The sequence below is a fragment of the Oryzias latipes genome, chromosome 16 (assembly GCF_053564925.1).
Source record: "Oryzias latipes strain Hd-rR chromosome 16, Olatipes_Hd-rR_3.1".
Classification (NCBI taxonomy): domain Eukaryota; kingdom Metazoa; phylum Chordata; class Actinopteri; order Beloniformes; family Adrianichthyidae; genus Oryzias; species Oryzias latipes.
Window position 1 is genome coordinate 18,609,526 of NC_136252.1, and position 23,817 is coordinate 18,633,342.

The 23,817-nt window shown below is 40.6% G+C and overlaps 5 protein-coding genes across 51 annotated transcripts in view; 2 read left to right on the forward strand and 3 right to left on the reverse strand.

Annotated features, from left to right (window-relative positions):
* LOC101156915 (uncharacterized) overlaps positions 1 to 12,768 on the forward strand; it is a 34,021-nt gene extending 21,253 nt beyond the window's left edge. For 12 of the 45 annotated variants that reach the window (XM_078932920.1, XM_078932900.1, XM_078932896.1 and 9 more), the window contains 12 exons: positions 169 to 375; positions 478 to 663; positions 1,202 to 1,407; positions 1,637 to 1,687; positions 1,769 to 1,813; positions 2,463 to 2,525; positions 3,687 to 3,866; positions 8,506 to 8,874; positions 9,322 to 9,444; positions 9,648 to 9,755; positions 9,836 to 9,916; positions 11,173 to 12,768. In XM_078932920.1, coding sequence (XP_078789046.1) covers positions 169 to 375; positions 478 to 663; positions 1,202 to 1,407; positions 1,637 to 1,687; positions 1,769 to 1,813; positions 2,463 to 2,525; positions 3,687 to 3,866; positions 8,506 to 8,874; positions 9,322 to 9,444; positions 9,648 to 9,755; positions 9,836 to 9,916; positions 11,173 to 11,202 — 1,649 coding nt within the window. In that variant the 3' untranslated portion in view covers positions 11,203 to 12,768. Of the gene's footprint in view, positions 1 to 168; positions 376 to 477; positions 664 to 1,201; positions 1,408 to 1,636; positions 1,688 to 1,768; positions 1,814 to 2,462; positions 2,526 to 3,686; positions 3,867 to 6,385; positions 6,587 to 8,505; positions 8,875 to 9,321; positions 9,445 to 9,647; positions 9,756 to 9,835; positions 9,917 to 11,172 lie in introns of those variants that run through there. The other 33 variants (XM_078932897.1, XM_023963946.2, XM_078932908.1 and 30 more) reach the window with 27 other exon arrangements.
* A 62-nt stretch (positions 12,769 to 12,830) lies between these two features.
* LOC101175345 (casein kinase II subunit beta) lies at positions 12,831 to 15,931 on the reverse strand. Of its 2 annotated transcripts, none has more exons than XM_004077811.5 (7): positions 15,815 to 15,931; positions 15,380 to 15,455; positions 14,260 to 14,362; positions 14,067 to 14,182; positions 13,908 to 13,983; positions 13,638 to 13,827; positions 12,831 to 13,453 (listed from the first exon to the last, which is right to left on the reverse strand). In XM_004077811.5, exons 2-7 carry the CDS (start codon positions 15,449 to 15,451, stop codon positions 13,363 to 13,365), a joined length of 648 nt encoding a protein of 215 aa, XP_004077859.1. In that variant the 5' UTR covers positions 15,452 to 15,455; positions 15,815 to 15,931; the 3' UTR covers positions 12,831 to 13,362. The 2 variants fall into 2 exon arrangements, with proteins under 2 accessions (XP_004077859.1, XP_011483443.1); XM_011485141.4 differs by having other exon boundaries at positions 14,260 to 14,381.
* A 515-nt stretch (positions 15,932 to 16,446) lies between these two features.
* On the reverse strand, positions 16,447 to 17,666 carry LOC101175592 (allograft inflammatory factor 1). The gene is made up of 6 exons (XM_023963963.2): positions 17,510 to 17,666; positions 17,353 to 17,414; positions 17,193 to 17,259; positions 17,073 to 17,114; positions 16,817 to 16,982; positions 16,447 to 16,589 (listed from the first exon to the last, which is right to left on the reverse strand). The coding sequence occupies exons 1-6, from the start codon at positions 17,526 to 17,528 to the stop codon at positions 16,502 to 16,504; spliced, it is 444 nt and encodes a 147-aa protein (XP_023819731.1). The 5' UTR covers positions 17,529 to 17,666; the 3' UTR covers positions 16,447 to 16,501.
* Positions 17,667 to 18,466: 800 nt separating this feature from the next.
* Positions 18,467 to 20,425, forward strand: LOC105355916 (uncharacterized). 2 transcript variants are annotated; one of them, XM_011485143.4, is made up of 8 exons: positions 18,468 to 18,662; positions 18,754 to 19,074; positions 19,156 to 19,404; positions 19,492 to 19,542; positions 19,626 to 19,787; positions 19,881 to 19,925; positions 20,050 to 20,106; positions 20,191 to 20,425. In XM_011485143.4, the coding sequence occupies exons 1-8, from the start codon at positions 18,593 to 18,595 to the stop codon at positions 20,199 to 20,201; spliced, it is 966 nt and encodes a 321-aa protein (XP_011483445.1). In that variant the 5' UTR covers positions 18,468 to 18,592; the 3' UTR covers positions 20,202 to 20,425. The 2 variants fall into 2 exon arrangements, with proteins under 2 accessions (XP_020565770.1, XP_011483445.1); XM_020710111.3 differs by having other exon boundaries at positions 18,467 to 18,662; positions 20,050 to 20,425.
* Positions 20,421 to 23,408, reverse strand: LOC105355917 (uncharacterized). Its single transcript, XM_011485146.3, has 8 exons — positions 23,181 to 23,408; positions 22,407 to 22,688; positions 22,036 to 22,323; positions 21,688 to 21,966; positions 21,353 to 21,613; positions 21,168 to 21,269; positions 21,069 to 21,094; positions 20,421 to 20,987 (listed from the first exon to the last, which is right to left on the reverse strand). Exons 1-8 carry the CDS (start codon positions 23,281 to 23,283, stop codon positions 20,889 to 20,891), a joined length of 1,440 nt encoding a protein of 479 aa, XP_011483448.1. The 5' UTR covers positions 23,284 to 23,408; the 3' UTR covers positions 20,421 to 20,888.
* Between the last annotated feature and the right edge of the window lie 409 nt (positions 23,409 to 23,817).

Sequence of the window (23,817 nt, forward strand, 5' to 3'; positions counted from 1 at the left end):
CAGACTAAAATAATATTCATTAGTAAATATATTTTTCCTAATTTTGTGAAAAATAATAATAAGGAAGTTTTTGCGCTTTTGTTTGGTACCAAAAACTCCTATTGAAGCATCTGATTTTCACCCCTGATTTTTGTCTTCCTTTTTTGCTTTGTGCTCATTCTTTGTCAGCTGCTTTGCATGAGCGCTTTTATTTGGGTGCTAAAGTGGAACCAGGGAAAGAGCTTAGGGCCACAGAGCAGAAAGCACAGCAGAGAATAACCAACATAGAGAGAACGTGGCAGCAGAAGGAGCCCACGCTGCTGCGTCCAGCAGTTAAACAGGACGAGCTGGAGGACGACTGGTTTGCTCTTCTGGATGTGGCGCCTAAAAAATCAGGTATCATTTAAAGGCCGTTGGCGGGGTTCTTATCTATTTATTTTTATTTAAAAAAAAATGGAGCTCTTCCCACGATAAAACCTGGTTGTGTATTTGTGTTAGTCGCTGCCCCCGAGCGTATACAGATCCCCGCAAAGATCAAAGGTCCAGCAGCCCCTGCCCCAACCAGAATCAGTGTTTCTGAGTTGAAACCAGAGTTTGAGAGGCGGATCCTGGAGGAAAGGCGTCCTCCTGCACGCACACATGTCAGTGATGATTGGTTCTCTCTACTAGATGTTGATCTCAAAGGTATTCTTTTCTAAAGTGTTTGGTTCTACTCACACTTGGCTGTCCCTGCTTCATAAAGTATTTACTAACGTGGCCCCTGTTTTTTTGCAATTCTTTTTTTCTCTGAGGAGTTTTCTTGAATGGCTTGATATGTTTGATACTAAAAAGAAACAGAGCATCTGTGACTGCAAGCATGTTTGCATTTTAAAGAACTTTCTTAGATCTCATCATTTTCTGGCTAAACCACATCACGCTTTAGATTTTGCCCGAAAGTGGATTAAAACACAACAGAGAAAACTCAGGAGGACATCTGCTTTTGCCTAACTCGCATTTACCTTATTTCAAGATCCTTTCAAAAAAGAAGGTAAAGTATGCTTTTGCAGCGTTTGCATTTCCCAATTTACAGCTAATCTAAGTAAGTATGATACGTTTTTTTATATTCATATGCTTTCCCCCCCGCTTTGACCTCTGATGGCATGTTCACAGGTGCTCATCCTGATCCCCCCACAACACCAAAGTTCTTTTAATGATTCTTCTCCTCTCTGGATTTTTTTTCCAGCTGTGAGCACACAGAGAGGGGCCCGTCCCGTCAGCGCCCCTGTCTTCTCCCAGGCTGCTTTGGCCGAAGCTGGGATCCCCATGGCGCCCTTCGACCAGCCGCAGACGTCCACGCCCATCAAGACCGGCCGTCTGGAGGAAAGGAAGCTGGAGGTCACAGTCGAAGCTGCCGAGCCCTCAAAAATCGAAGTTGAAGCAGAGGTTAAGGTATGTACTTCATCTGATCACCATCACATGTCCTTGTGATGTCACTTCTAACAGTCATTACACAGTTGGAGACACACAAAGCAAAATAATAGGTACTAGTTTCTCAGAAAAGGGTCAACAATTGGAAAATCAAATAAAAAAAAATGGCAGATCAAGGCCTGATATTTCATACATGGAGATCAGAGGTGTCTCATGTCTAAGTGTGAACTGTCTCTCTGTCTCTGTGGAGCAGAGGGAAGTAGACTCTTCACTGATGTCATCCATCAATGGGGACGTTCAGGTTAGTGTCAGACACAGGCCGCTCCTGCACGTCATCCTTCAGCGAAAGATGCTAATGCATTTCCCTCTGCCGCAAATTTAGCACCAATCTGGGAAGACGCTCGCCGAGGGCGTGCAAATGCGAAAGGTCAGAGTCTCAGCGTGGCACTTGTGTTTTTATTCAGCGCTGTTTATCCCCACCTCCACTCTGACGACGCAGCTTTTCATCCGAGAGCCATAACTACAGCCTCCTCTCATGTGCTTTCATGCAGTATGGGTTCTAAAACGAGACTCACACGCGATTCCATCCTCGTACATTATATTCAAGAAGGTAGAAAATCCCATAAATGCTAGAATAAGTGAGCACTGAGTAACCGGCCCTTCATAGAATGCTTGAAATTCAGTTTGGATTATTCAGAACATGTTTCCATTCTGTCAGTACTTTCCGTTGCTTGCCATTGTAAACACTTGGAATGCACACATATGCATGACTGGAGCCTAGCCAGTGTTTGGTAGTACCTTTATCAGCTGTCACCATTTTATTTTCACCCTACAGACCTTCTTTTGTCTTCCAAACAGTCCTAAGCAGGTTCTATAGGAACTCTTCATGCTGTGCTTTGCTGTTGTAGCACAGCTTTCAGCTTTTACACCCACATATTTGCATGAAATCTTGTCTGTCATATTAACCTGTCGGTCAACTTCATAGAGTGCATGTTGGAGGTTTATTCTGTCAGCGTATTGGAGGACTAAAACCAAACCCACACTTTATTTTTTTTGTTTTCCTTCATTCTTTACAGAAAAGAGCTAAGAAAATTGAGGGTGACTCAATTTATATCAGACATAGCCTTTTAATGCTGGAGGTTTGTATCCGTTTTTTTGGAGATGTCGCTCTCCAGCCTGTCTTTTCTTGCTCTTTAGCTCTGGCTGTTTTAAACTCACGCTTGCATGCAGCATAATTCACGCTCTCTGCATTTGGAAGACTCATCATGTGTGGCATATTCAGTCTAATCTGTTTGTTTCAGCAAAGCGAACTGGGCTATAATCAGGATTCTACTGCAACCAAACTTGCTGAGACACTTCACTTGGTTTATATTCACTCCTCATCACAATTACAACAACTTCTTTTGGGTTCTGATTTAGCCTGTTAAGCAGCTTTGTTTTTATCTTACTTTTTGCCAAATCATGCCTGTTATTTTGCCACAGAAATGCAAATTGAACTTTGGCTGTTAAAGAAAAACCTGAATAATTATTCATCATTTATAACCATGTGTGGCTTAAAGCAAAAACATTTTTTTACCTACTAAATTGTTGGTATAAGTATTTCACTTAATTTACTTTAATTTCTTATACCAACAATTTATTAGTAAAAGAAAAAGTTTTATATAAGTATAAGTCTGAGCCTTTTTTTTAACTGCTCCATATAAATCAGCAAAGTTCAAAATGTTCCCCTCCAAAATGCTTCTGCTGTTATCGGTTCATTTGGTGAAAAATGAACAGGATTGCAAAAAAAGGAAAATATGAAACCACAGCTCCACCGTGTCTGCTTCCATGGCCTCTCCTGCTCTCTGCTTTTGCAGCCCAAACTCTTGAGCTGTTGGACTGCGAGCTGAGCGGCGTGAAAGCAATACTTCAGCTGTATGCTGAGCTGTGTCCAGATTTGCAGATAATGTTCAGCCTTGATAAATCACAGCAACCCCTCCTCAGGCTGTTTACTGCCATCAGATGGCAGTCTGAAAATGAGTCGCTGATGATCTATCAAGAAACAAGCCATTGTGCTTCTGTCTGGAAGAGCAAGCATGGACGTCAACTGCCCCTTATGTTCCATACGAATCATAAATTCTACCTGCTTCTGCTTTTTTATATATCGACAGTAAATAAATACCTAAACAGACTTTTTTTAATCACCACTCCTCTCATTACATCCTCCTCCCCCTTTTCATTTTTTTTTTCTTGTTACCCCCTATTATTTACACATTTGCCCGCTCCTCCCCTCCCCTCCCGTCGGACTTTTCTCTGTGTAGGAGTTTGACAAGCCTCAGGAGGACCTGCTCAAGCATCACGCCAGCATCAGCGAACTGAAGAGGAACTTCATGGAGGCCGTTCCGGAGTCGAGGCCGAGCGAATGGGACAAGCGTCTGTCCACGCATTCTCCCTTCCGCACCGTGGGCATCAACGGCCAGCCTCTGCCCGGCGCAGACGGGGTAGGTCTATCACCAAACAACACTGCACTTCTTTTAGTTTGGAGCAACATTTTAGGTTAGGAAGTGAAACAATTTAAAAATGACTCAAATCTACGACGGAGTTTTAGGGCCATCAAAAAAAACAAAAAAAAGTAAAATTACGACATTTTATCTCGTAAATTTACGAGAAAAAAATTCGTAGATTACCAAAAACAAACAAAAAGTCATAGATTAACAAGGAGAAAACACAGAAGTTGTCTGTTTATCGGAGCATCGCTTGAAGATGAAAGATGTGGAGCCTTTTGTGAAACTTTATTTCCGGATTATTATAGGTTTAAAACAAAGAGATTCTGAACCTTTGGTGACTCAAAATCAGATTATTGTCAGTGGAGCCGGTTTTCCGGGGTTCAGTGTCAGTAAAGCGGAGTTTCATATATAAAATAAGGAGCTCAGAGACACGTTTGGGTGCAGAGGATGGCTGCAGCTTTTATTCTCCTTTTCATTCACAAACCCTGAAGTTCATCTGTCACCTTACGTCATGAACCTGTCATCAGATCCGATCACCAATGCGGAAGTAAACGTCCCGTTATATCATTAAACAACAAAGATGAATGAAAATTGTCTATTATATTAGCATTAGAACGTTGAAAATGCCAAAAAAGTGATCCTCCTCCTCAGACGGAAGCGTCACACAAACGTAGAGATCTTGTTTTTGGTGGAGGAAGAAAGGATTGAAGTGGAAAGCTGCAGGGACACCGATGGCTTCATCGGGCTGCAGGGATCCTGCAAACCAACCATCAATAAATAAATAAAACTTTAATGAATTTTAAATCAAACAAATGAGCTTCCAGATATTTGGAACGTTCAAGCTCATTCAGCTCACCTGTTCAACTGAGTTTAGTCGGTCTGCTCTGTTGCTGCGCGGCGTTCGCCTGCTGCTCTGCATGCTCACTTCCACTTAATATCGTAAATTTACGAGTTTTTTTCTCATAAATTTACGAGTTTTTATCTCGTAAATTTACGAGATAAAAACTCGTAATTTTACTTTTTATTTTTTATTTTTTGGTGGCCCTAATACTCCGTCGTACAAATCAATGCTCTGTTTGGAAAAAAAAAGCTTAATATGAAACAGAAAAATCTGAAATAGCTTCCTCTCTAACGGTGGTTTCGGAATTTTTGCACCAAAATGTATTTTTGTTGATGACTTTTGCATTAAGCTGCAGTAAGTCGGCCTCATTATGCTGTCTCTGTCGACAGCCTGATGGTTGTGTATGCATGTTAGAGCAGCATGCGGTATGGAGTACATGCATGTGAATGCAGAATGCAGCTGGGACTCATCGATTACAAACTCTGCTTTGTTTGACCATGGGAAGGAAAGATGCTGAGTCATCTTTCAGACAGGTGAACTAGACCTCCACAGGTCTATCCTGAATGCTGCTTGCATGGTTCAAGGAGCAGATGGTGATGACCGCCTGCATGACCACTGTCATGAAGGTTTGCTCTTTTTCTTGCATCATTTCCTCTCTCTCTCTTTTTCACCGCCTTTTTTTTCTGCATTGTTGGCCTCTCTTTTGGCGCTGCTTCACTTTGTGTTTGGCTGCTGCTTTCTTCAAGTGTTTCCTTTCTCTTCATTCACAGTTGCATCAAAAGGTCTTAAAGACCCACTCCGATAGAAATGGACTTTTTGCTGTCAAAATAATGAATTATTTTCAGAGCATTTCTTTATTCAAATAGTTGTGAAGATTAAAACTAAAAAATGCGGCTCATTTTTGTATTGTGGAAAATACACCAGGCAGGCCACAAGCTCCCTGCTCCACTGATTCAAAGAGCCCTCAGTAACATAGAGGGGAAGGGGGGGCGGGGAGGGCTGCACCCGCCTGCAACTCGGAGGCAAATTTGCCATGAACTACTGCTGCTCTGCAGAAACTATGTCCTAGAAAAGTTCACAGGTTTTTGGATTTGGGCTAAAAAAACGGCAAAATTATACAAAATGGATGAAAAGATGATCGGAGTGGGACTTTAAATCAGTCATCTTTTTCCAATTACTCCCTAAAAGCTACATGTAAATCACACAAGTGTATCTTTAAAAAATGCATCATTTTGCACTTTTGGAGAAAAACGCCTCCAAACACCGTCGGGACCCCTGATAGTTGTTCAGAAGAAGTCCTGTTTTTCAGCCCTGTTTCTAAGATCTGACTTTACAGAATCCTAACAGTAAAACCTCACGGCTTTGGGAAAAAAGAGCAAATGTGGATGACACTCTGTCTTTTCCCTAACATAGAAAAATCAAAATATTTGGACATGGAAAACAACAGAAATGCATGTTAGAATGCTTGTGTAGTAAGGATTTCCATGATCTGGATGAGGAAAACAAAAACAAGAAAGATTTTTTGTGGAAAGTTTCTGTAACGTCACAATCCGTCAGTTGTATAGTTGGTGTTATTTAACTTTTTAAATCGGATAGCTGAGGATTTTTCAGAATTCCTTCCTCTCATTTCTCTTCCCCCCTTCCTCCTCCTCCTCCTCCTCCTCCCTCTCAGTTTGTCATCCGCCTCCCGCGCGGCCCCCTGCTAGACTTCTACTCCAAACGGAGCTGAGGGGCCGTCTCAACCCTGCGGAAACCCCCCCACTCAGGTGTGAATGTGACCCACGGAGATCGCACCCAGCCCATCCACCCATCAGCCTCTTAGCTTTGGTTTTTTCTTCTTCTCCTGTCCTTCTTTTGCCTCCTCTGCGACATCTCTCCAGCATTGTCACCCCCATCCTCTGCTCCACTCCAAACGCAGCGCTTTTTGTGTCGTTTCTTTTTCTAAGCTTCTGCTGAACAAGACTTTGGTTTGGTCTTTCCGCCACTGCATCATCTTCCTGCTCTCTCAGCCACTTACAGACTTCTCCTCAAAGATTAATAACTGGAAATAATTCATCCTCCGATTCCCGCTGCACATTTTCTTTGTGATGGACATTAAAAAAGAGGAATCTGTTCTCAGAACTACCAACTCCCAAGCTTTGGACTTTGACACTTTAAGGTCGTTTTTCTAGCCCTGCTGAGGTGCGTTTATAGTCTCGTCTTCGGATGCCATTTGGTGCAAACAGAAATTGTGAATTTTCCTAATCAGCAATATAATCTTTCATGTTTTGGGAAACGGTGAGGCAGCTCCTTTCTACTTCATAAAGATCCCTGAATCCCTGACATTCCTTGTTGCATGATTTTAACGACAATCAACTTTGACCAAAGAGTAAAAGCCATGCCATTTATGACTATGCCGCCTTTTTTTCTTCTTCTCAAGTGTTTTTTGCACACGATTAGTGCATGGATGCAGCTTTGTATGAATAATTATTATAAAATAACTTGAACTCACCTTCTTCTGTCATGAACTTTGAGCAAATCTGTAAACCTCAGTGATTCACGTTGGAGAATCCCAAAGATCAAAGCACTCCATTGTAATAAAGACACATGAATAAAGTCATATTAGTGACAGAGCTGCTGCAGTGTATTGTTAGTGACTTGAAGTTTAAAAAAAACACCTGTTCATTATGTAGTATTTTTTTTTTCTTTTTTACATTTTAGGCACATTTGTTATAGTATTTAAAGTAAAGATTTACACTAATATTTGTATCTGAGATAATAGTATATAAAAGTACAGGTATTATTATTTATTCTCATAACTCTTGAGGATGTGGTTCTTTGAAAATACAGGGGTGAAAACTTTAAGCAGGATTCTCTTTTTTAGGGTCTGAGGCTGCTCAATTACATGACACACTCATTTTGAACTGTAAAACAGAACTGCTGTAATGTTTTTATTAAACATGGTTTTGATAAGACCGGTATCTCAGATATGTACAAAAACTCAAATATCTCAAGTTTTAAAGACCTACTTCGATGAAAATGGTGTTTTGGGTGTTTTTAACTTGTTCTTGTTGTGTTTATCTGATGATGGAGGACGTATAGAAAGAAAAATTAAGGTAAAAATTCAGGTGGTATCCTTTTTTACTCTTTATTCAAGTCATTGTGACTCAGGAGGAAACAAAAATGTGCCGTCGGCAAAAGAGCACTTCCTCTGATGTGATGTAGAAAGGACGCTGGGCGGGGCATTAGCTCTCTGCTGCGCTCCATTCCAATGCATCCACTTGTAGACGCCTAGATCCACGTACCTCTATGTTTTCCTCGTCGAGGCTGACATCCAGCCGACAGCTGTATGTCAGGGTAGCTCTGATTTTGCTCTTCATTTTTTTTTTTTGCACTGCTAATGTTAGGTTGGGGGTGTGAGCTAGTGGGAGAGCATGTAAACAGAGAGCTCTCTGCAACAGGAAAGGTGGGGGAGTCGATCCCGCCCATTACTTAGAGGTGAATTTCTAATGAATTCCTGCCGCTCTGCAGAAACTATGGATTCAAAGATGACCGGAGTGGGAGTTTAAGTACCTTCAATACTAGAAGTTATTATTTTTACTTCAAAAGCAAAAAATGGGAAAACTAAATGGACATTCAGGTAAAATGTATACGAACAATTTTATATTGGAGGCTAATGAGATAATAAAGCAATGTTAGTTTTGTACGTGAAACGATGGCTTTAATGATGACTGTGTGTGTTAGACTGATGTTTTTGCATGCAAACCTTGTCCTTCCAGATGATCACACGGTGACTGTGCTTGTCTTTTTTAGAGTGAGTACATTAGTCCACTGTGCGCTGGTTCAGATTCTACTCTCGAGGAAGCTGCTGGTAATTTGGACGTTTCAGAGCCGCCCAGTCCCACTGTGAGCCACCACAGCCAGCCTGATAGGGCTGACGCCTTCGACTGTCCTCTCGAGGAAGAGTCCTTGAATCAGGAGGAGGTGGTAGTCTATGAGACGCTCTTGGTGCCGCTGGTAGAAGTGGAAGCGGCGCAGCTGGGTCCATCCTTTGACTCCTCCTGTAAAGCTTTAGAGTTGATCCAGGAGGAGGACGAGTCAGAGTGCTCTGTGGGGGTAGTGGGATCTGCCTCTGCCTCCTATTTCTGGAGCGATGGTCCGCAGGTCGTGCGCTGCTTTCAGGTAGTCATCGTGGGCTGACGCCCAAATCTCTCTCTGCCTGACTCTTGGCTGCCGCACTGCTCCCTCGCAGCACGACGACAAAGCATGCAATTCCTACATCACACCTGCTCTGTGAATGATCGCACAGGCTGCAGAAGCATTGCTCAGCGGTGCTCTTAAGTTCTTGACTCTGGTGATGGATCGCTCTCAGATCAGCACGCTCCAGTTTGACACAATGTTAACAATAAGCTCACCTTTCCAATCACTCAAGTCTTTTCCTAGCTTCTCATAACGGTTGGTGGTGGGAGCGACATAAGTGATTGCCTTGATTTAAAAAAACCCAAACTAATTTGGTGAGATGAAAGAGGTGGTGGAAGGGGGAATGCATAGGATTTTGACTGTGATCTGTTGCTGTGAAGGTGCACAGTAGCTACACAGCAGCTCACGGGGCTGTGCTCCCATTCACAGCCCCCTCTGGTGCAGACCCAGACTGTCACCATCACAGCTGCCTCCACCTTCTTACCCAGTGACATCTCCACCAAAGAGGTCCCTATTGTGCCCACCAAAACCTTCACCTATGAGTCTTCAAAGGTAGGGGGCTCCAGCACCTGCTCAGCCAGGAACCTGTCTGAGGGTACAGGTTTACATGCAGGACACGCCAAGCTGGCAATAAGATAAAAATACGCGGTGGGACGGTGCTGAAGCACGAGGCAGAGCTCCGCGCTCCGTGATGACAAGTCTGCATCCTTTTTTCAGCAACTGTTACTCAGTCTTCCCTCCTCTTGGCTTCCCAGGTGACAGCCGAGGAGGAGGACAAGGATGACTCGACAGTTTCCACCACGAAGACCATCTCTTCAGAGTCGACCTGTGGAAGCTCAGTCACCACCACTAAAATGTCAAAGGTCAGCTGCATTCTCCCCGCCTCTCACATTCTCCTCTTCACACGTCCCTCTCATGTGTTTCCTGTTTGATCCTCGCTCAGGTTGTAAAAAGCAGCTCCACAGAAACTCGCGTAGAGAAGAGAATTGTCTTAAATGCTGATTCTGAAACGGACCAAGATCAGGTACACGCCATAAAAAAAACAATCATTTTTCTTCAAATTCTTAGTTGCACCTGAGTTAAACTTCTACAACCATTCATATTATATTTGATAAACACATTTCTGAGACCCCAACCTCATTAGCATGATTCAACCTACATTGAAAACCCATTGCATAAAACTGGTGTTGTGTCTGAATTCCTTCACTACTCACTACAATGTGCACTACATAGTGCGTTGGGCATTTTCTAATCGAGTGCCCTAGAAATTAAAAAAATCAGTTTGCATCGATGCTCACTAGATTGGTGAAAATAGACCATAATGCATTGGGACTGAACAATTTTTGCCCAAAAAAAGGATTTAAATGTATTTTTTTAATAAACCATCAACTTTTTAATTTTCAGAAGACAGTGGACTTATAAAGGATCGGTGCAAAACGCTCATATCAATTAGATTTTAACTTTGTGAAATCAATGATGCCATTTAAAAAAAAGTAGTGAGCATGGTGTCCAAATTGGTTTTAAAATCCATGGCACTACATAGTCCCGCACTATATCATTTTTTAGTAGTTATGGGTTAGGGTGGGAGTTCAGACACAGCCTTGGTCCATGTTTTCTGCCCTGTAGTACTACATCATTCCACTAGGGGCAGTAGAAGGGCTTTTTCCTGTTTATTTCAAAATGGTTGCTTCTGTGAAATCTTAAAAACACTCAACTCTATGGTGATCAATTTTTATAATGACCACTTCCTGTATTGAAATGATGCAACATTTGTTGATTTAATTCTGTCTCATCCAGTTACATGAAAAATGTGTGAATTAAATTTGAGACAGTGGGTAAATAAGGTGGTTTGACACGTGTCAATATTTTTACATATTAAACTAATATTGTTGTGAGCAAAAACGTACCAAATTACCCAATGCATCATAATTGATGCTATCTATATGTCATAAAAAGGTTTTGAGTTTTTTGTGGATTTTATCAAAGGGTTTAAAACATCTAAATTCCCAAAAAATTGAATTTCCTGTCAATTCTTTAATGCAGTGGCCTTTACAGGGTTATTGTGGAATAAAAATAAGTTGACTGGACTTGAAAATTGGTTGATGACTATTTTTTTAACAGCTTAACCAAGTTTCGGACTCGCAGTTTTGTTTTTTTCTAGTATAAGCATCTCGCAACAACAAAAGAGTTAAAGGGACATCCGTTTCCTTATCTCACTTCTGCCACCTTCCCTTGTCAAGAACTATCCATTGAGTTAAATTGTTTTGTAATCTGTTCCAGGAGAAGCGTGGCGGCGCCTCTGCATTGTAACCACACCGCTTGATGACCACCGCCACCATCAACCCCCCCCCGTTTGACTGCATAGCTCCACACAGAACACTTTTGTTTATGCACAAAAGAAAGATCTTCGACATCTGCACCTGGAATGAGTTTTTATGGAAGTTTTATTAAGTCATATTTCAAAGTAATTTACAATTCAATATGAAATTCAGGCTTGGAATGTGAAAATACATTTTGCAATTTAGAAATTAACATTTATATTTACAATTCAATGTGACCATTTTTCAAAATAAAATATTATGACTCAAAAAAACTTCCAAAGATTTTTGGTTGTTTTCCCCCCCCAACGAGCCAACATAGGCATGTAGGGCGGCTCTTTGCTGATCTGGATTTCTGCAACTGGTTTAAAAAAACACACAGCGTTTTGAAATGAGTGATCTTAAATGTGTTTGCTTGAAAAGCTTTTATTTTGCTAGTCCTTCTGACATGCTTTGGTTTTATACAAATACAGCTTTTTTTTGATGAGTCATTCTTAACAGCATTTCAGTACGTGGTGCTGCTAAGAGCAGCTTAAAGTAATATCTAGAAGTAAACTCTATTTTTGTTTGCTTGCTCGTTTATTTAATTCATTTTTAATGAAGTGACACACCTTTTCTGGATATGTGAACGTGAATATTCTGTGCTGAAATTTGGCCAGTTTTCTTTTCTTTAGAAGGCTCGGTTCACCTCTCAGGTAAAAAACTTGAAACTTCTCTCATCTCCAACCAGCCATGAACCAGAAGCCTACGCATTCTTGTCAAATCTCAACTCAAATGGATCTATTTTGAGACATTTCTCTATTTTATAGAAGAGTGCTTTTTTTTTACAGTATTTGTACAAATTTGAGGTTTTTCAGTTACTCATATCCATCTACTACCAAAACCGCCGAGCTCATCTGGCGGTCTTGTTTCCCGTCAATCATGGATTTCCTCCTTGTTGTCAAAGTGGGTCAAACGTTCCCGCTCCATGGAGGTTCTGCTGGCTCTGGTCTGTTTATTCTCAGGTTTTGATATTTGTAAAACCACAGACCTGCACACCGATTGTATGAGGAATGTCTCCGTTTTGTACATCCATCTGTGCTTTTATGTCCGGTCAAGTGAGGTCAATAAAGTTTGTCACAAAAGTCCAACACCTGTATGGGATGAAGGCAGCTGCCCGAGTGCTCGTGGCTCCTCCCCCTCCTCGTCACTAGCGCTCGTTTTGTCCTGCTTCTACATTAATTTATTTGTAAAGTAGTAATTGTTTCACGTAACTGTGATGTACTGTGACGTGGGGCTTCAGCTAAATGGAAATGTCGCATCACCTGAGCTTGTAAACTCTTCGGTAGTTTGAAGTAGACGCCCCCCCTCACTTGTGGTTTTTTGACCCTTTATTTTTAGAAACCCAATCTGAAGCCATTGGTATTGTAGCAACAGGAATAACAAAAAGACACAAACTTCTCCTGGAGGAAAATGTAGAATTTCACATAAAAGGGAAAATAGTTTTTAGTGAAAGAAAATATTCTTGCTTTGTGACTAACTCCTGTCTTTTTATGAAAAAATAAAAACCTGAATGATAGTGTGGGATGTTGGACTGTCTTTAAAGCACAAAACACACACACACACACACAACAGAATACATTTGTTGTCCAAGAAATAAACATTTATTTGTCATTCACTTGTTCGATAGAATGCTATTGATTTAATACAAATACACATTTAGCAGGAAAAATAATCTTCAAATAAATAAATTCCTCTAAGCTAAAGTAAAGAAAGACGCTCTATCCTATGGATTTTTTGGAAAATGGCACTTTTTTTTAAATAATATATTTTACCAAGACAAGTACAAAAAGAACATTCTATAATCCAATCTGTGCAGTTTACCCCACTTTAGATTAAAAACAGCAAAGAATTCTAATTCTGAAAGTCTCATTAAGGCTGCGGCTGATCCATCCTGTTACAGTCAAACAGCAAATCAGCCTAGAAGGTCTTTCATTTCTGACCGATCTCCCAAGAGACAAATGAAGCACAAACATCGTAAGGATGAACGCCGTCTGCTGTCTAGCTCCGCTTCCGACACATTTCAGTTCAAAAAATGTAAATATTTGACGACTGTTTTATCAAACATTTAATTCACTGCTTTCACTCCCAACGACGGAGTTCATGTACGGCTCTAGCGAATCGTCTTCACGGGGCTCTTGAAACTCGATGCAGCTTGAAGCTGAAGCTGATAGGCCATCGGGTGAATTTTGAAACCATACAGCCTAAAAGACAACAAAGAATTGTTTAAAACTCTGATTTTTAGATGATTTGTAATAAGGTTTGGTTCAAAAATGAAGCAATTCTGTGAAGTAAACACTTCATTTTCACGTATTTCTTTTGCCTATGTGAGATAAGTCCTTAAGCATTTCTAGACATTAGTGTCAAAACTTTTCCCCGGACACCCACCTTGGCACAAACTGGTTGGCTGGTCGCTTTGGCCGATACTCCGGGTGCACCATGAACAGCATGTGAGGGAACCCGGTCCCGAAATAGGCCCCGTCCGTGTGGTGGTGCCTGGAGGATTTGGGCGTGTACACGTCCATGCATTTCGGACAGTAGAGCTTCACCATCGCTTCTCCGGGGATGTCTGACAAACCTGCCCCCGCCGGATGAGAGTCATTACAAAAAGATTCACTGAAACCACTTTTAATAGACAAAAATAAGGATTCAGCTCACCAATAGGAAGCATCGGCTGATTTTCACAATAAACTCGAGGACAATAGCCAAAATCTCCTTGTTGATATTTTTCCAGCTACAGAAAATAAAAGGAAACGTCATTTTACTGATAAAGTCTTAGAGAGTTCAAGACTCTGACGGGACTTTGCAACAATTCACCATTTGGGCGATGCCTCTGTTAGTGAGGATGTAGCGAGCATGTATGAGTCCGTACAGCATCTCTGCAGCCTGCTCTATCAAATCGCTCTGGTTTGGATTATCTTCAAGCTCCTCGTCTGGTAAGAACATGAGACAAATCCACGTGAAGGGACTTTCATTTCCACAGCAGGACAGCACATCCTTCACAGCCCACCTGGCTCCAGGTCCAGGATCATGTCCAGAGCCTGGCGATAGTGAGGCACCTGCTCGTTCAAACCCGTCAGGTTGAACTTATCTTGTATATAATCCTCATCAACCTGCAGCAGAAGGGAATGACTGCAATGATGTGAAAGCATTACACAAGAGCTTAGAGAAGTTCAGTCAGTTAAAAACACAGCGGTATAGCCATTTCTTTTGTTGTTTTATTAATCAGTTTTTAACCTTGAAGTGTGTTTTTTATATATCAGGGAAAAATCAAAGGGCGTTCAGATTAAAATAGTAGTTTTATCTGATATAAACTTCAATGCTGCAGTGACATGTTTTTAAAAGGGGTATGGTTCCGTAAAACATGTCTAATAATAACTAAAGAAAAAAAACATTTGTGGAGGACTAAATGGTGTGTGACGGATCACAGACCCACAAAAACACAGACACAAAACAGCCCTTAGCAGCATCATGCTGGTGCGAGACCCCACCAGGAGTGATAAGGATGAACTGAAGAGATAAGGACGAGTTAACAAAAATACAAGCGTCAGTTCTCCACAGACGCCTGTGAAACAGAGCAGAAATAAAAACTTTCTTTTTGGTGGAGAGAATGCGAGTAGTGTTTAAAGGTGTAAATCTGCAAATATCAGATGTTTAGAAGAAACTTTGGTTCACAAATGAATTGATTTAATTTCAGACGTGGCTAATGGTTTGACATATCACTTACTGGTAATTAGCTCTGATTTCATGTTTGTGAGTTAGAAAGGACGTCATATTAACCTCGGTCACGTGTTGTAATCTTATAGATTGAAAAAAAAAGGCTATTTTCTCTTTGTGTTTGTTTTATTTATGCATTGTATATTCATAATAGTAACAATAACACATTTGCAAATCTCTCTTCGTTTTCTAAAGGTTGAAGGAAGACTTTGTGGATCTTGCTGCGTTATAGTCTATGAGAAATAGAGCTAAATGGCATTTTTAAATGTTGAAGGTTGCAGATGCCTGGTTTATTAAGAGGATGAGGAATAGTCCAACACAAAGTGGACATGTGGGGTGTCCTATAGAATGTAGCCCATCTACGGCAAAATATAATGACTGACTCATTAAGAAAATCCTGGACTGAAACCTACCTCACAGAAGAACTCATTGCCCCTGAGTCCACAGAACCAGGATATCCAGGACACTTCTTCTGAGCTGCTCATCCTCCTGTTCAGCAGGAACACAGCGGCGGTGAGCTGTTGCTACACACAACTGTACATGCTAGCAGGCTAACTACCACACAAGCACACTCATTTTCATAAAGACACAGCATTTGATTAACGTCAAAAAAGTTGCGATTAACTTTAGGTGTACTTTGAACGAAAGTTATGATAAAACAAGCTTTTCCTGACATTAGCCTGCTTTGCTAGCTCAATATTTACGAGCTCGCTTGCGAAATAACGTTAATTTTGGAATCTAATAAACTATATTTTCAAAAGAGATATATACGGTACTTTTCCCTACACAAATAAAAAAAAGGACGTCTATGTTAAAAAAATTAGGATCATAAATTCATTCGTACTTACTCTCCGAGTAGTCACTGAAGCTATGACAGCTTCCGGTCTGTCCGTGACGTCAAATTGTTCCGTTCATTCTTGGTGCACTATCGCCACCAAGCAGAACGGAGGGGAAGTCTCATGATTATTGTATTCATTCAATACAATAAAATATTATTGGCAACATATTTAAATGTCTATATTGACGGTTGTGAAGCAAAAAAGAAAAGAGAATTGACCCACTCTACATATTTATTGAACACTATTCATTTGTAATTTGTTACATTTTGCACTGACAGATCAGAAAATATCTTCTTCAGGTAAAAGCCCATTTTTTGATTACAAGATTTTAAAAAGTTTTACTTTCATTTAACAATCGCAAAGTCTGTCAAAACAAAAATAGTAAAACCTTAGTAGTTTGTGAAAGGTTACCCACTTTTGTTCAGTAAATTGTCTTGCCACTAAGCCTTCAAGTTTCTATTTCATTTAGTGCAGAGGATTTTTTCTACATTATTGCTTTCCCACAGATAAACTGCTGTTTCTTTTTACACTCAACACATAAAACAGAATCAACAGAATTTCTATCTTGTTTGAATCCCAAGTAAAGTTTTGAATTACTTTAGTTAAAAAAAAAATCTAAGACTGGCATTAGTTTCACATCCTTTTGACATGTGTTATTTCTGTGTCAGATTAACAGCATAGAGGTTAAAAACGCCTTCAGGGCAGTTCTGAAAAGGTTTTGCGAGTGGGGGGTCCAACATCCTTCTGCTCCTTCTCTTTTCCCATGCCTTCAAACATCAAAATCCTTAAACAAAGAAAAACAGGTCTGTGACACTTGTGGAAAACATTTGCCTTTTACTGTTTACTCCATTTTTCCAAGATAGAATCAAAATAATTTTTTTAGTTTTACAGTTTTTGTGCACATTCAGTAACATCATAATGTATAGGCCTATACAGATTTTTTAAGTCTATAATCACTATTTTTTTCATTTGGATAAATGACCATGATCCAACAAAGCATTTCATACTCACAGCTTGAGAATTGCGTTTCTTTTCCCCAGCATCATATTCAGGAAGTCAGTGTAGCTGATGGAGTCTTTTGCTGCATTTCCAGCCACTTCTGACATCATCTTCTTCAGCTCCAAGTGAGTTTTAGCTAATCCAAGTTTTTCCAGCATTCGTTTCAACCCCATCATATCTATTTTAAAAAGGGAGAATATAAAGGGGGGAAAAAATCCAAATAGCTACAAGCACTGTTAATAAAAGAGGAGGTCTGGTCCTCTGTTACCTATATCTCCTTTGTCATTTAGATCGAACTCCATGTATTTTTCTGAAATACAAAAAACCTTGTATTGTGAAATGTGTACATATTGTTAATGAAACTGATTAAAAAGGACAGAACCCTTACTTTTAAATGCTTCAAGCTTTGAGCCCAGATCTTCCTCCTCCACATATTTTGGATCTGAAAGGAACACCTGTAAGTGGAATAGGTTAATCTCTGCATTTGTTGTAAATTTGACACAACCTCCATGTTCAGCACACAACCAGAACTGTCCCTTCCTGCTCACCTCATTGATGGAGTTTAGCTTCTCCTCCTGTTTGGACTTCAGAAGACCAAAGGCTTTGCCACCTGTGAGAAAGCGGTAATCAGCTAAAACGCTCATCCACCCAAAATGCAAAGAACAAAAACTTGACATCGACTAGAAAAGAGAAGACCGCACTAACCTTGAGCACTGCTGTCCATTTGTGTGAGCTGTAGGGGGAAACTGAGTAACTGCCACACTGAGAGGTTATATAGCTTTTTTTGCAAATGGAGCTTCAACGGGAAGTGAAATGACAAACATCAGCTTGTACTGTGTTTCCTCAACTGCATGCTCGTTGCAACCAACTCCGTTCTAAAAGCGTAAAGAACTAATTAAAAAACGTTCCTACTGAATGTCATCAGACATGAATGGAAAAGATTCTGTACATCTTAAATGTTAGAGCAAAGGCTCACTGACCAGGGTGTGCTGTAGAAAATGATTAGGCTATTTACATTAAAAAAATCAAAACTAAAATACAAATAAAAGTGTCAAAAATACCTTTTTTAAATGTTTTCTAGTTGAGGGTTGAGCACATGTGCAGAAGTAAGTGTATAAGTTTGACCAATAACTGCGCCTTTAGTCGTCCATCTCATATTTCTGCAAGGTATCAGTGGTTTCAAAGCTTTAGAGTCAAGTGTTCACACCTGGAAAGACAGCAGTTGACAAAGGTCAGAAGAGACAGCTTTGGACTCAACTTCTGTTGCTTCGATAAATGGTGAAGTCTGCAGTACCCCATGGCTGAATTCAAAACTCTTCAGTTCCTCTTCCCCTTGAAACCTCAAAATGCTTCAGTGAAAGTTGTCTGCGTGTTAAAGTTCGCCGAGGCTTGTTTCTGTCTGTCAGTCAGCTCACCACCAGAGTTTTTTTTAAACCGTTGAACTCTATATGAGGAACATGCAGATGCTCAGGCGAGCGTAGTTTGTCAACATTTCATGCATTTGTTTGCAGTACTTTAGTTTGTACAGTTAGAGTGAAAACCTCCGTGGTGATGGGGAGGGCCCCCCCCGTCTGGAACGCTTGTGCATGAGCTCCTATGCCAGCTATAAACTTTTAGTTTGTCCTGTTATCAGGACGCTGTTGAGCCAAAACAAAAACAAAAAGTTTGATGAAGTGGTTTAGTTTCAGGTTGAGATTTCTGTAGAACTTAGGGAACTGAGAAATCCAAGCAGAGGTCTAAAAGAGAGAAGCTCTAGTGAGTCTCAGGTCAGAGCGTCCTGCACAGACCATGGCCTATTTTCATTTCCAGCTGATTATCTCAGTCTCATTTCTGTTGAACCTCCTAGCAAAGTGCAGTGGTGAGTCACTGGATCATTTTCTATTATTGGATAAAGCAACTCAACCTGTGCCAGCTGTTTGATGTGTCTTCATGCTGTAACTGTTTGACAGCGGTCTCTGCAAGTCCTGACGTTCGGACAGCATTTCTAGAGGAAGAGGTATCTCTCTCCTGCTTGAATTCAACCCTGGTGGATATGAGCACCTACAGAGTCAGATGGATGAAGACTGCCGGCAACACAAATGGTAGCACTATCTTTGAGTGGCCGAGTGAGTCTCTGCAAACAGATAAGGTGGTATGGAAAGAAGATGGAGATGGAAATATGTGCGTCTTTTTGAAGAACCCGGGCCAGTTGGATGCTGGGTTATACACAGAGGAAGTCTGGAAAGGATGGAAGCTTATTGAGAAGAAATACATACAGCTAAAAGTCAAAAGTAATTTTTTTATAAAGTGCTCTATTTATTGATTGATCAATGTTTGTATTTTTTCATTTATCTGATTTAATCACCTTTCAGATTGCAAAGTCCTTCAGGCCGTGATGGCTGCACCGGGCTACCCTTTAACGCTCAAGTGTAACCCAACATCTGAGACTTCAAACGTCACCTGGGCAAAGTTAAAGGGACAGGAGCAAGTCTTGATAAGAGAAAGGAACGATGGACCCTTGGTTTTCCAGTCTGTGAACACCTCTGACGCTGGCTGGTACAGGTGTACCTTCATGTTGAGCCAACGGCAACATTGCCACGAAATCAATTTGGTCATCCAAGGTGCGATCTTTCTCTGTTGACATGTTAGCATGTTCCGCTTTTTTAAACAGCTTTATTGATTAAAGACTTCTTTGTTTAATCAAGCAGATAGTTTAGTGATCACAACCACTGCAGTCGTCATGGCAACAACCAATCAAGGTCTGCAGGTTCTGCATCACACACTGCACGACTAAGACGTCTTTACCTGTGAGATGTCTAACTTTTGCTCTCACTTCTCGCAGCATTGGAGGCCACAGAGCAGGTCCCCTCTTCAACCTCAACTCCAGTTGTGGCTTCAGTAGTTAGTGTGGTGATAATAATTATTGCTGTACTGACAGCACTGATCATCTACTTCAAATTTCATACCCAAAAGTCACCAACCCAATTGACAAGAGGCTATCCAGGTTTGTTATCAAAAAAATAAATAAAATCTTTCTAATATACCAATATGCTGCAAAAAGCAACTATCTAACTATGTTTATCTGGTTTTCTTAAAGCTTACATGGACACCTATGAAAATATGAGTCTTCCAGATGTACAGGGTAAGTGCTTTTTACTGTCGTTATCAACTGATACTAACCAATATTTCAAAAAAGGGCATGGTAGACTAGTATGAATACTTTGGGGACGACGTCACATCTTTAGAGACCCATGTTTCTGTCGCAGATGATGAAAAGAAAGTCAACTCTTTGTACTACTTCGAGGAGGAAAACATTTCTACCTGTAAGTGTTTCTGCTGAAAGAAAATCAAATTCACCCCTGTGTTCTTTTTTTGCGACTCAAAAAAAGTTGTCTTCTTTGTTGCAGTTCAGTACTAGAAGAGTTTTAATTCCAGAGGAAAACCCAGGTTTTTCTTTTTACCTTTACTTTGTGTTTAAATACCTAAAAATGCACATGTGTAACAAGTGCATTAATTCCTATTTGTGAAATTAGATGTTGGGATGATGGGATGATGGGAAAAGTTGTTTTTGTTGTTTTGAACATGTTCTTGTGGCATTTTTCTGATGATGAAGGACATGTATAAAGAAATGTGAGCATAAAATGGACTATTTCTTTATTCAAATTGCTGTAAATCAGGAAAAAATCCCATTGGCAAAAGCTTGTAGCTGTGAGGCAGCACCTACAACAGCAAGCTTCCTGCTCGGCATCATTCTGATGCATCCTTCGTTTTCCTCGCCTGAGGTGGCATCTGGCTCCAAATTGAACAGCTGGATAGCTTCAATATTGCTCGCCATTTTTGTTGCACCAATAATGTCAGATTGGGGTCGTGAGAGGCTGGAAGTTGGCAGAAGAGAGTGTAAACAGACGGATGATGGGAAGTAGGGGTGGGCTTATACTGCACCAATGGTCCCGCCCACAACTCAGAGAAAAATTTCGAATGAACTCCTGTCGGTCTGCAGAAACTATGTCCTGGAAAACGACACAGGTTTTTGGATTTTGGCTAAAAACGGCATAATCATAATTAAACTGGGAACATTTTCACAATGGATCAGAAGATGATCGGCTTAGTCCACAGGCTGTAATAAGTCATACGTTGTGTGGTCTGCTTCACGTTTGAAATGTCTCTGTGGCTCCTCATCCTGAATAATTTCATAAACAGGGCCCTGTGTAAAAAAATGTATTGTAAGTCACAGCATTTGGACATATCAGTATAGCATGATTCAATGGTGACCCCCTGACCTTACCATTTCAACAGTTGGCAAATCCTCTGCTGTGGTAACAGAAGGGGGATTCATGTGTTATTGTCCTTTTCCGATCTATAAATTACGTAACACTTTCAGTACCTGCATCCGTCTTCTGCTTTCTCTTCATGCACACATAGACTGTTACAGCCGTGCACACTGCAAGTCCCAGAGGAAGGCCTAACCAGGGCAGTGTTTGCAGAGCTGTGGAAATTAGACTTTTGTTATTTCTTCATGTTGGATTGAGCTTCTGCTTGTAACGGGTAATGTGCATAGAGCAGACATACGGTGAACAGAGGGCCATTTCTTTGACGTCATCAGTGCCCCTTCTCTGTGCACAGAGCAAAGTATTTCCTGTGAACTCGATGGCTGAAAGGGAAAAAGGAGCGTCTTTGTGAGGGTGTTACCCGCAGTGGTTAGTCTGCTCTGCAGGCCGTCTTGGTTTCTCTCAGACCAAGTTAAATTAAAATCTGCTTCACAGTTTTCGGCACAGGTGAGAATACATGTCAGATTAAAATTTTTGTCCTCTGGCTCAAAGTCTTCTGTAACTGTAAAGACAAAATTACAAAAAGTCAAAAAGAATCTTCTGATCACTGCTTGGTTTTGGGCTTTTGGCTCTTACCATCAAGGGTGTGCAGCCTGATTCTGTTTAGCACCTTTGGAGGACTGCTGGACTCTGAGCACTGGTAGTTTCCAGCATGAAGAGAACCTACTTTATTGATGAGCAACGATGAGTCTTTGTTGATCTGAAAGGTGTTGTGAGCGCTTTGGAGTGACGCATTGATCAGGGGCTTGTCATTCACAGTCCACTTTATGTTGCTTGTGGAACTGAAAGAGAGATTGCTGCTGCATGGAAGTGACACTGACTCCCCCACTGCAGCAAACACTTCTTCCAAACCACCTGTGAGGAAGGAAAAATGCAATGACACCTACACAAATTCATCCTTAACTTTAGTTAGGAGGATTGTACCTTCTATCGTGGATGTATAACTGGCGGTGGCTTTGACTTGGCCGTTCTGGACAACCTGGCATTTCCACGTTCTGTGATGATCTGTCGTTTTTTTTGTGATAAACAGTTTTGAGAAACAAGCAGAGCAATTTTGGACGCTAAACCTTTTTCCTTTTAGAGGCGTGTTGTCCAGAGTCGTCCACCTGATGTGTACATCTGAGTTGATACCGCAGGGTTTAAATCCTGAACGTGTGTTAAGGTAACACTGAAGCTCCAATCTCTTCTCTGCATCTCCTGACTGCTCTTTAACTTCACAAACAGAGGAATTGCTGTCATATTTCATGATGGAGGTATTCAAAATATTGATGGAAGGAGAAAAGAAATGCTCCTACTTTCAGGAAACCGGAGGGAAGTGGTTGCATTACCCACACCGTCACTGCACGTGTATAGTTGTGCATCACCTGGTAGGACATGAGCAATCTCCAAAGAGCAGTCCTTCTGTATGCGGTACTTGCCGTTTTTTGTAATTTGTACTTTTCCAGCTTTCACCACCTCGGTGCCAAACAGAGGCCTATCTCCCATGCTCCAGTTAATGGAGGAACAGGAGTTTTTGGAAGGTAAAGCACATGGAATATTTATGCTTTTCTGCCCAGCAGCAAAAATAAGCAGATCATCTGTTGACATAAAAGAAAAGAAGAGTTTTATGTTGAGATTTATACACATAAATGTTGGATTTCACTGCCCCCCCCCCCCCCCCAAAAAAAAATACTTGTGATAAACATAAACATTAACAAAAGAGAGTTTGTTTGGTCAATATGTACAGTTTTCTGTGTATAAAGATGCTTCAAAGCAAATTGAAAGCAATTTGTGGGAAATTAATTGAATAATTATTTAAAAACGTATGATTAAAACAATCGAAGAGTGGCTCGTTCAATGCAAGCTTGTAGGGATTAAGTACCATTTAAATTCTTATTTATTGTAACACATTCAAACTTTCTCAGAAAGAAAATGACAGAAGTTAAAAAAACAACTTCTCAGTTGATTCATTGCAAGAAAGTTTCTCAAAATCAAAGAACTCATCCACAAGGGGGCATCTGAAAATACACTCGATTTTTCTCCCCCCTTTTATTTAGCTTTACTTGCTTCTTATAAATTCTTATATTTACCAGCTCCATCCGGTCCAGTTGCCCATGTTAGAGAAATGGTGAAAATGAATCCAAGCAGCACAAAAGAACTCATTGTTCTCTCAGAAGGCATCTGGTCCCACATCCTTGATGTCTGTTGCTACACACAAAAGGCGAGTTTCACAAGATAGATCATCAGGAAATTACGCCTTCTCTTTTAAAAGATCATCTGAGTCACAGCAGAAGCACTTTAAGTATGATGTCTAAATTGAAATAAATGTTAGAAAACACAGTATTGTCATCATGTGAAATCAAATCATCCCCACAGTTTTTTGTTTCTTTAGTTTAACTTCTTAAGATCTGGCATCCAGATGTGTGGACATCACATTTTGGGTTATATTACCATAGCAGATCATTCTGCCTAACTGGGACCCTGTGACAGGGTTACCTCAAATATTAAGAGGTTAATACAGTTTGTAGACTTTTTAAGCATGTAAAGTTAAGAAAATCAAGTCTCATCATTAGTAATCATAAGCTGGTGGATTGATTAAACACTTTTAGACAGTGTCTCCTTTATTGCAGGTTTTTCTGCCAGAAAATATTTCAAAAAACACAATTTCTTTCAGTAATTTAGAGGACAGCGTTAGACAGCCTGAATAAAAATTGGAAGAAACATGAT

Excerpts from the sequence above, each read along its gene's own strand:
- LOC101175345 (XM_004077811.5), bottom strand. The coding sequence starts at position 15,451 with ATGAGCAGCTCAGAAGAAGTGTCCTGGATATCCTGGTTCTGTGGACTC. Across the intron at positions 14,363-15,379 it reads GCAATGAGTTCTTCTGTGAG|GTTGATGAGGATTATATACA; the intron begins GTAGGTTTCAGT and ends CTTCTGCTGCAG. Across the intron at positions 14,183-14,259 it reads GATCCTGGACCTGGAGCCAG|ACGAGGAGCTTGAAGATAAT; the intron begins GTGGGCTGTGAA and ends TGTTCTTACCAG.
- LOC101175592 (XM_023963963.2), bottom strand. Across the intron at positions 17,115-17,192 it reads AAAGCTTGAAGCATTTAAAA|AAAAATACATGGAGTTCGAT; the intron begins GTAAGGGTTCTG and ends TTTGTATTTCAG. Across the intron at positions 16,983-17,072 it reads AAATGACAAAGGAGATATAG|ATATGATGGGGTTGAAACGA; the intron begins GTAACAGAGGAC and ends TTTTTAAAATAG.
- LOC105355916 (XM_020710111.3), top strand. The coding sequence starts at position 18,593 with ATGGCCTATTTTCATTTCCAGCTGATTATCTCAGTCTCATTTCTGTTG. Across the intron at positions 19,405-19,491 it reads AATCAATTTGGTCATCCAAG|ATAGTTTAGTGATCACAACC; the intron begins GTGCGATCTTTC and ends TTAATCAAGCAG. Across the intron at positions 19,926-20,049 it reads GAGTCTTCCAGATGTACAGG|ATGATGAAAAGAAAGTCAAC; the intron begins GTAAGTGCTTTT and ends TTTCTGTCGCAG.
- LOC105355917 (XM_011485146.3), bottom strand. The coding sequence starts at position 23,283 with ATGTGGGACCAGATGCCTTCTGAGAGAACAATGAGTTCTTTTGTGCTG. Across the intron at positions 21,967-22,035 it reads TTATACATCCACGATAGAAG|GTGGTTTGGAAGAAGTGTTT; the intron begins GTACAATCCTCC and ends CCTTCCTCACAG. Across the intron at positions 21,614-21,687 it reads CAGGCTGCACACCCTTGATG|TTACAGAAGACTTTGAGCCA; the intron begins GTAAGAGCCAAA and ends TTGTCTTTACAG.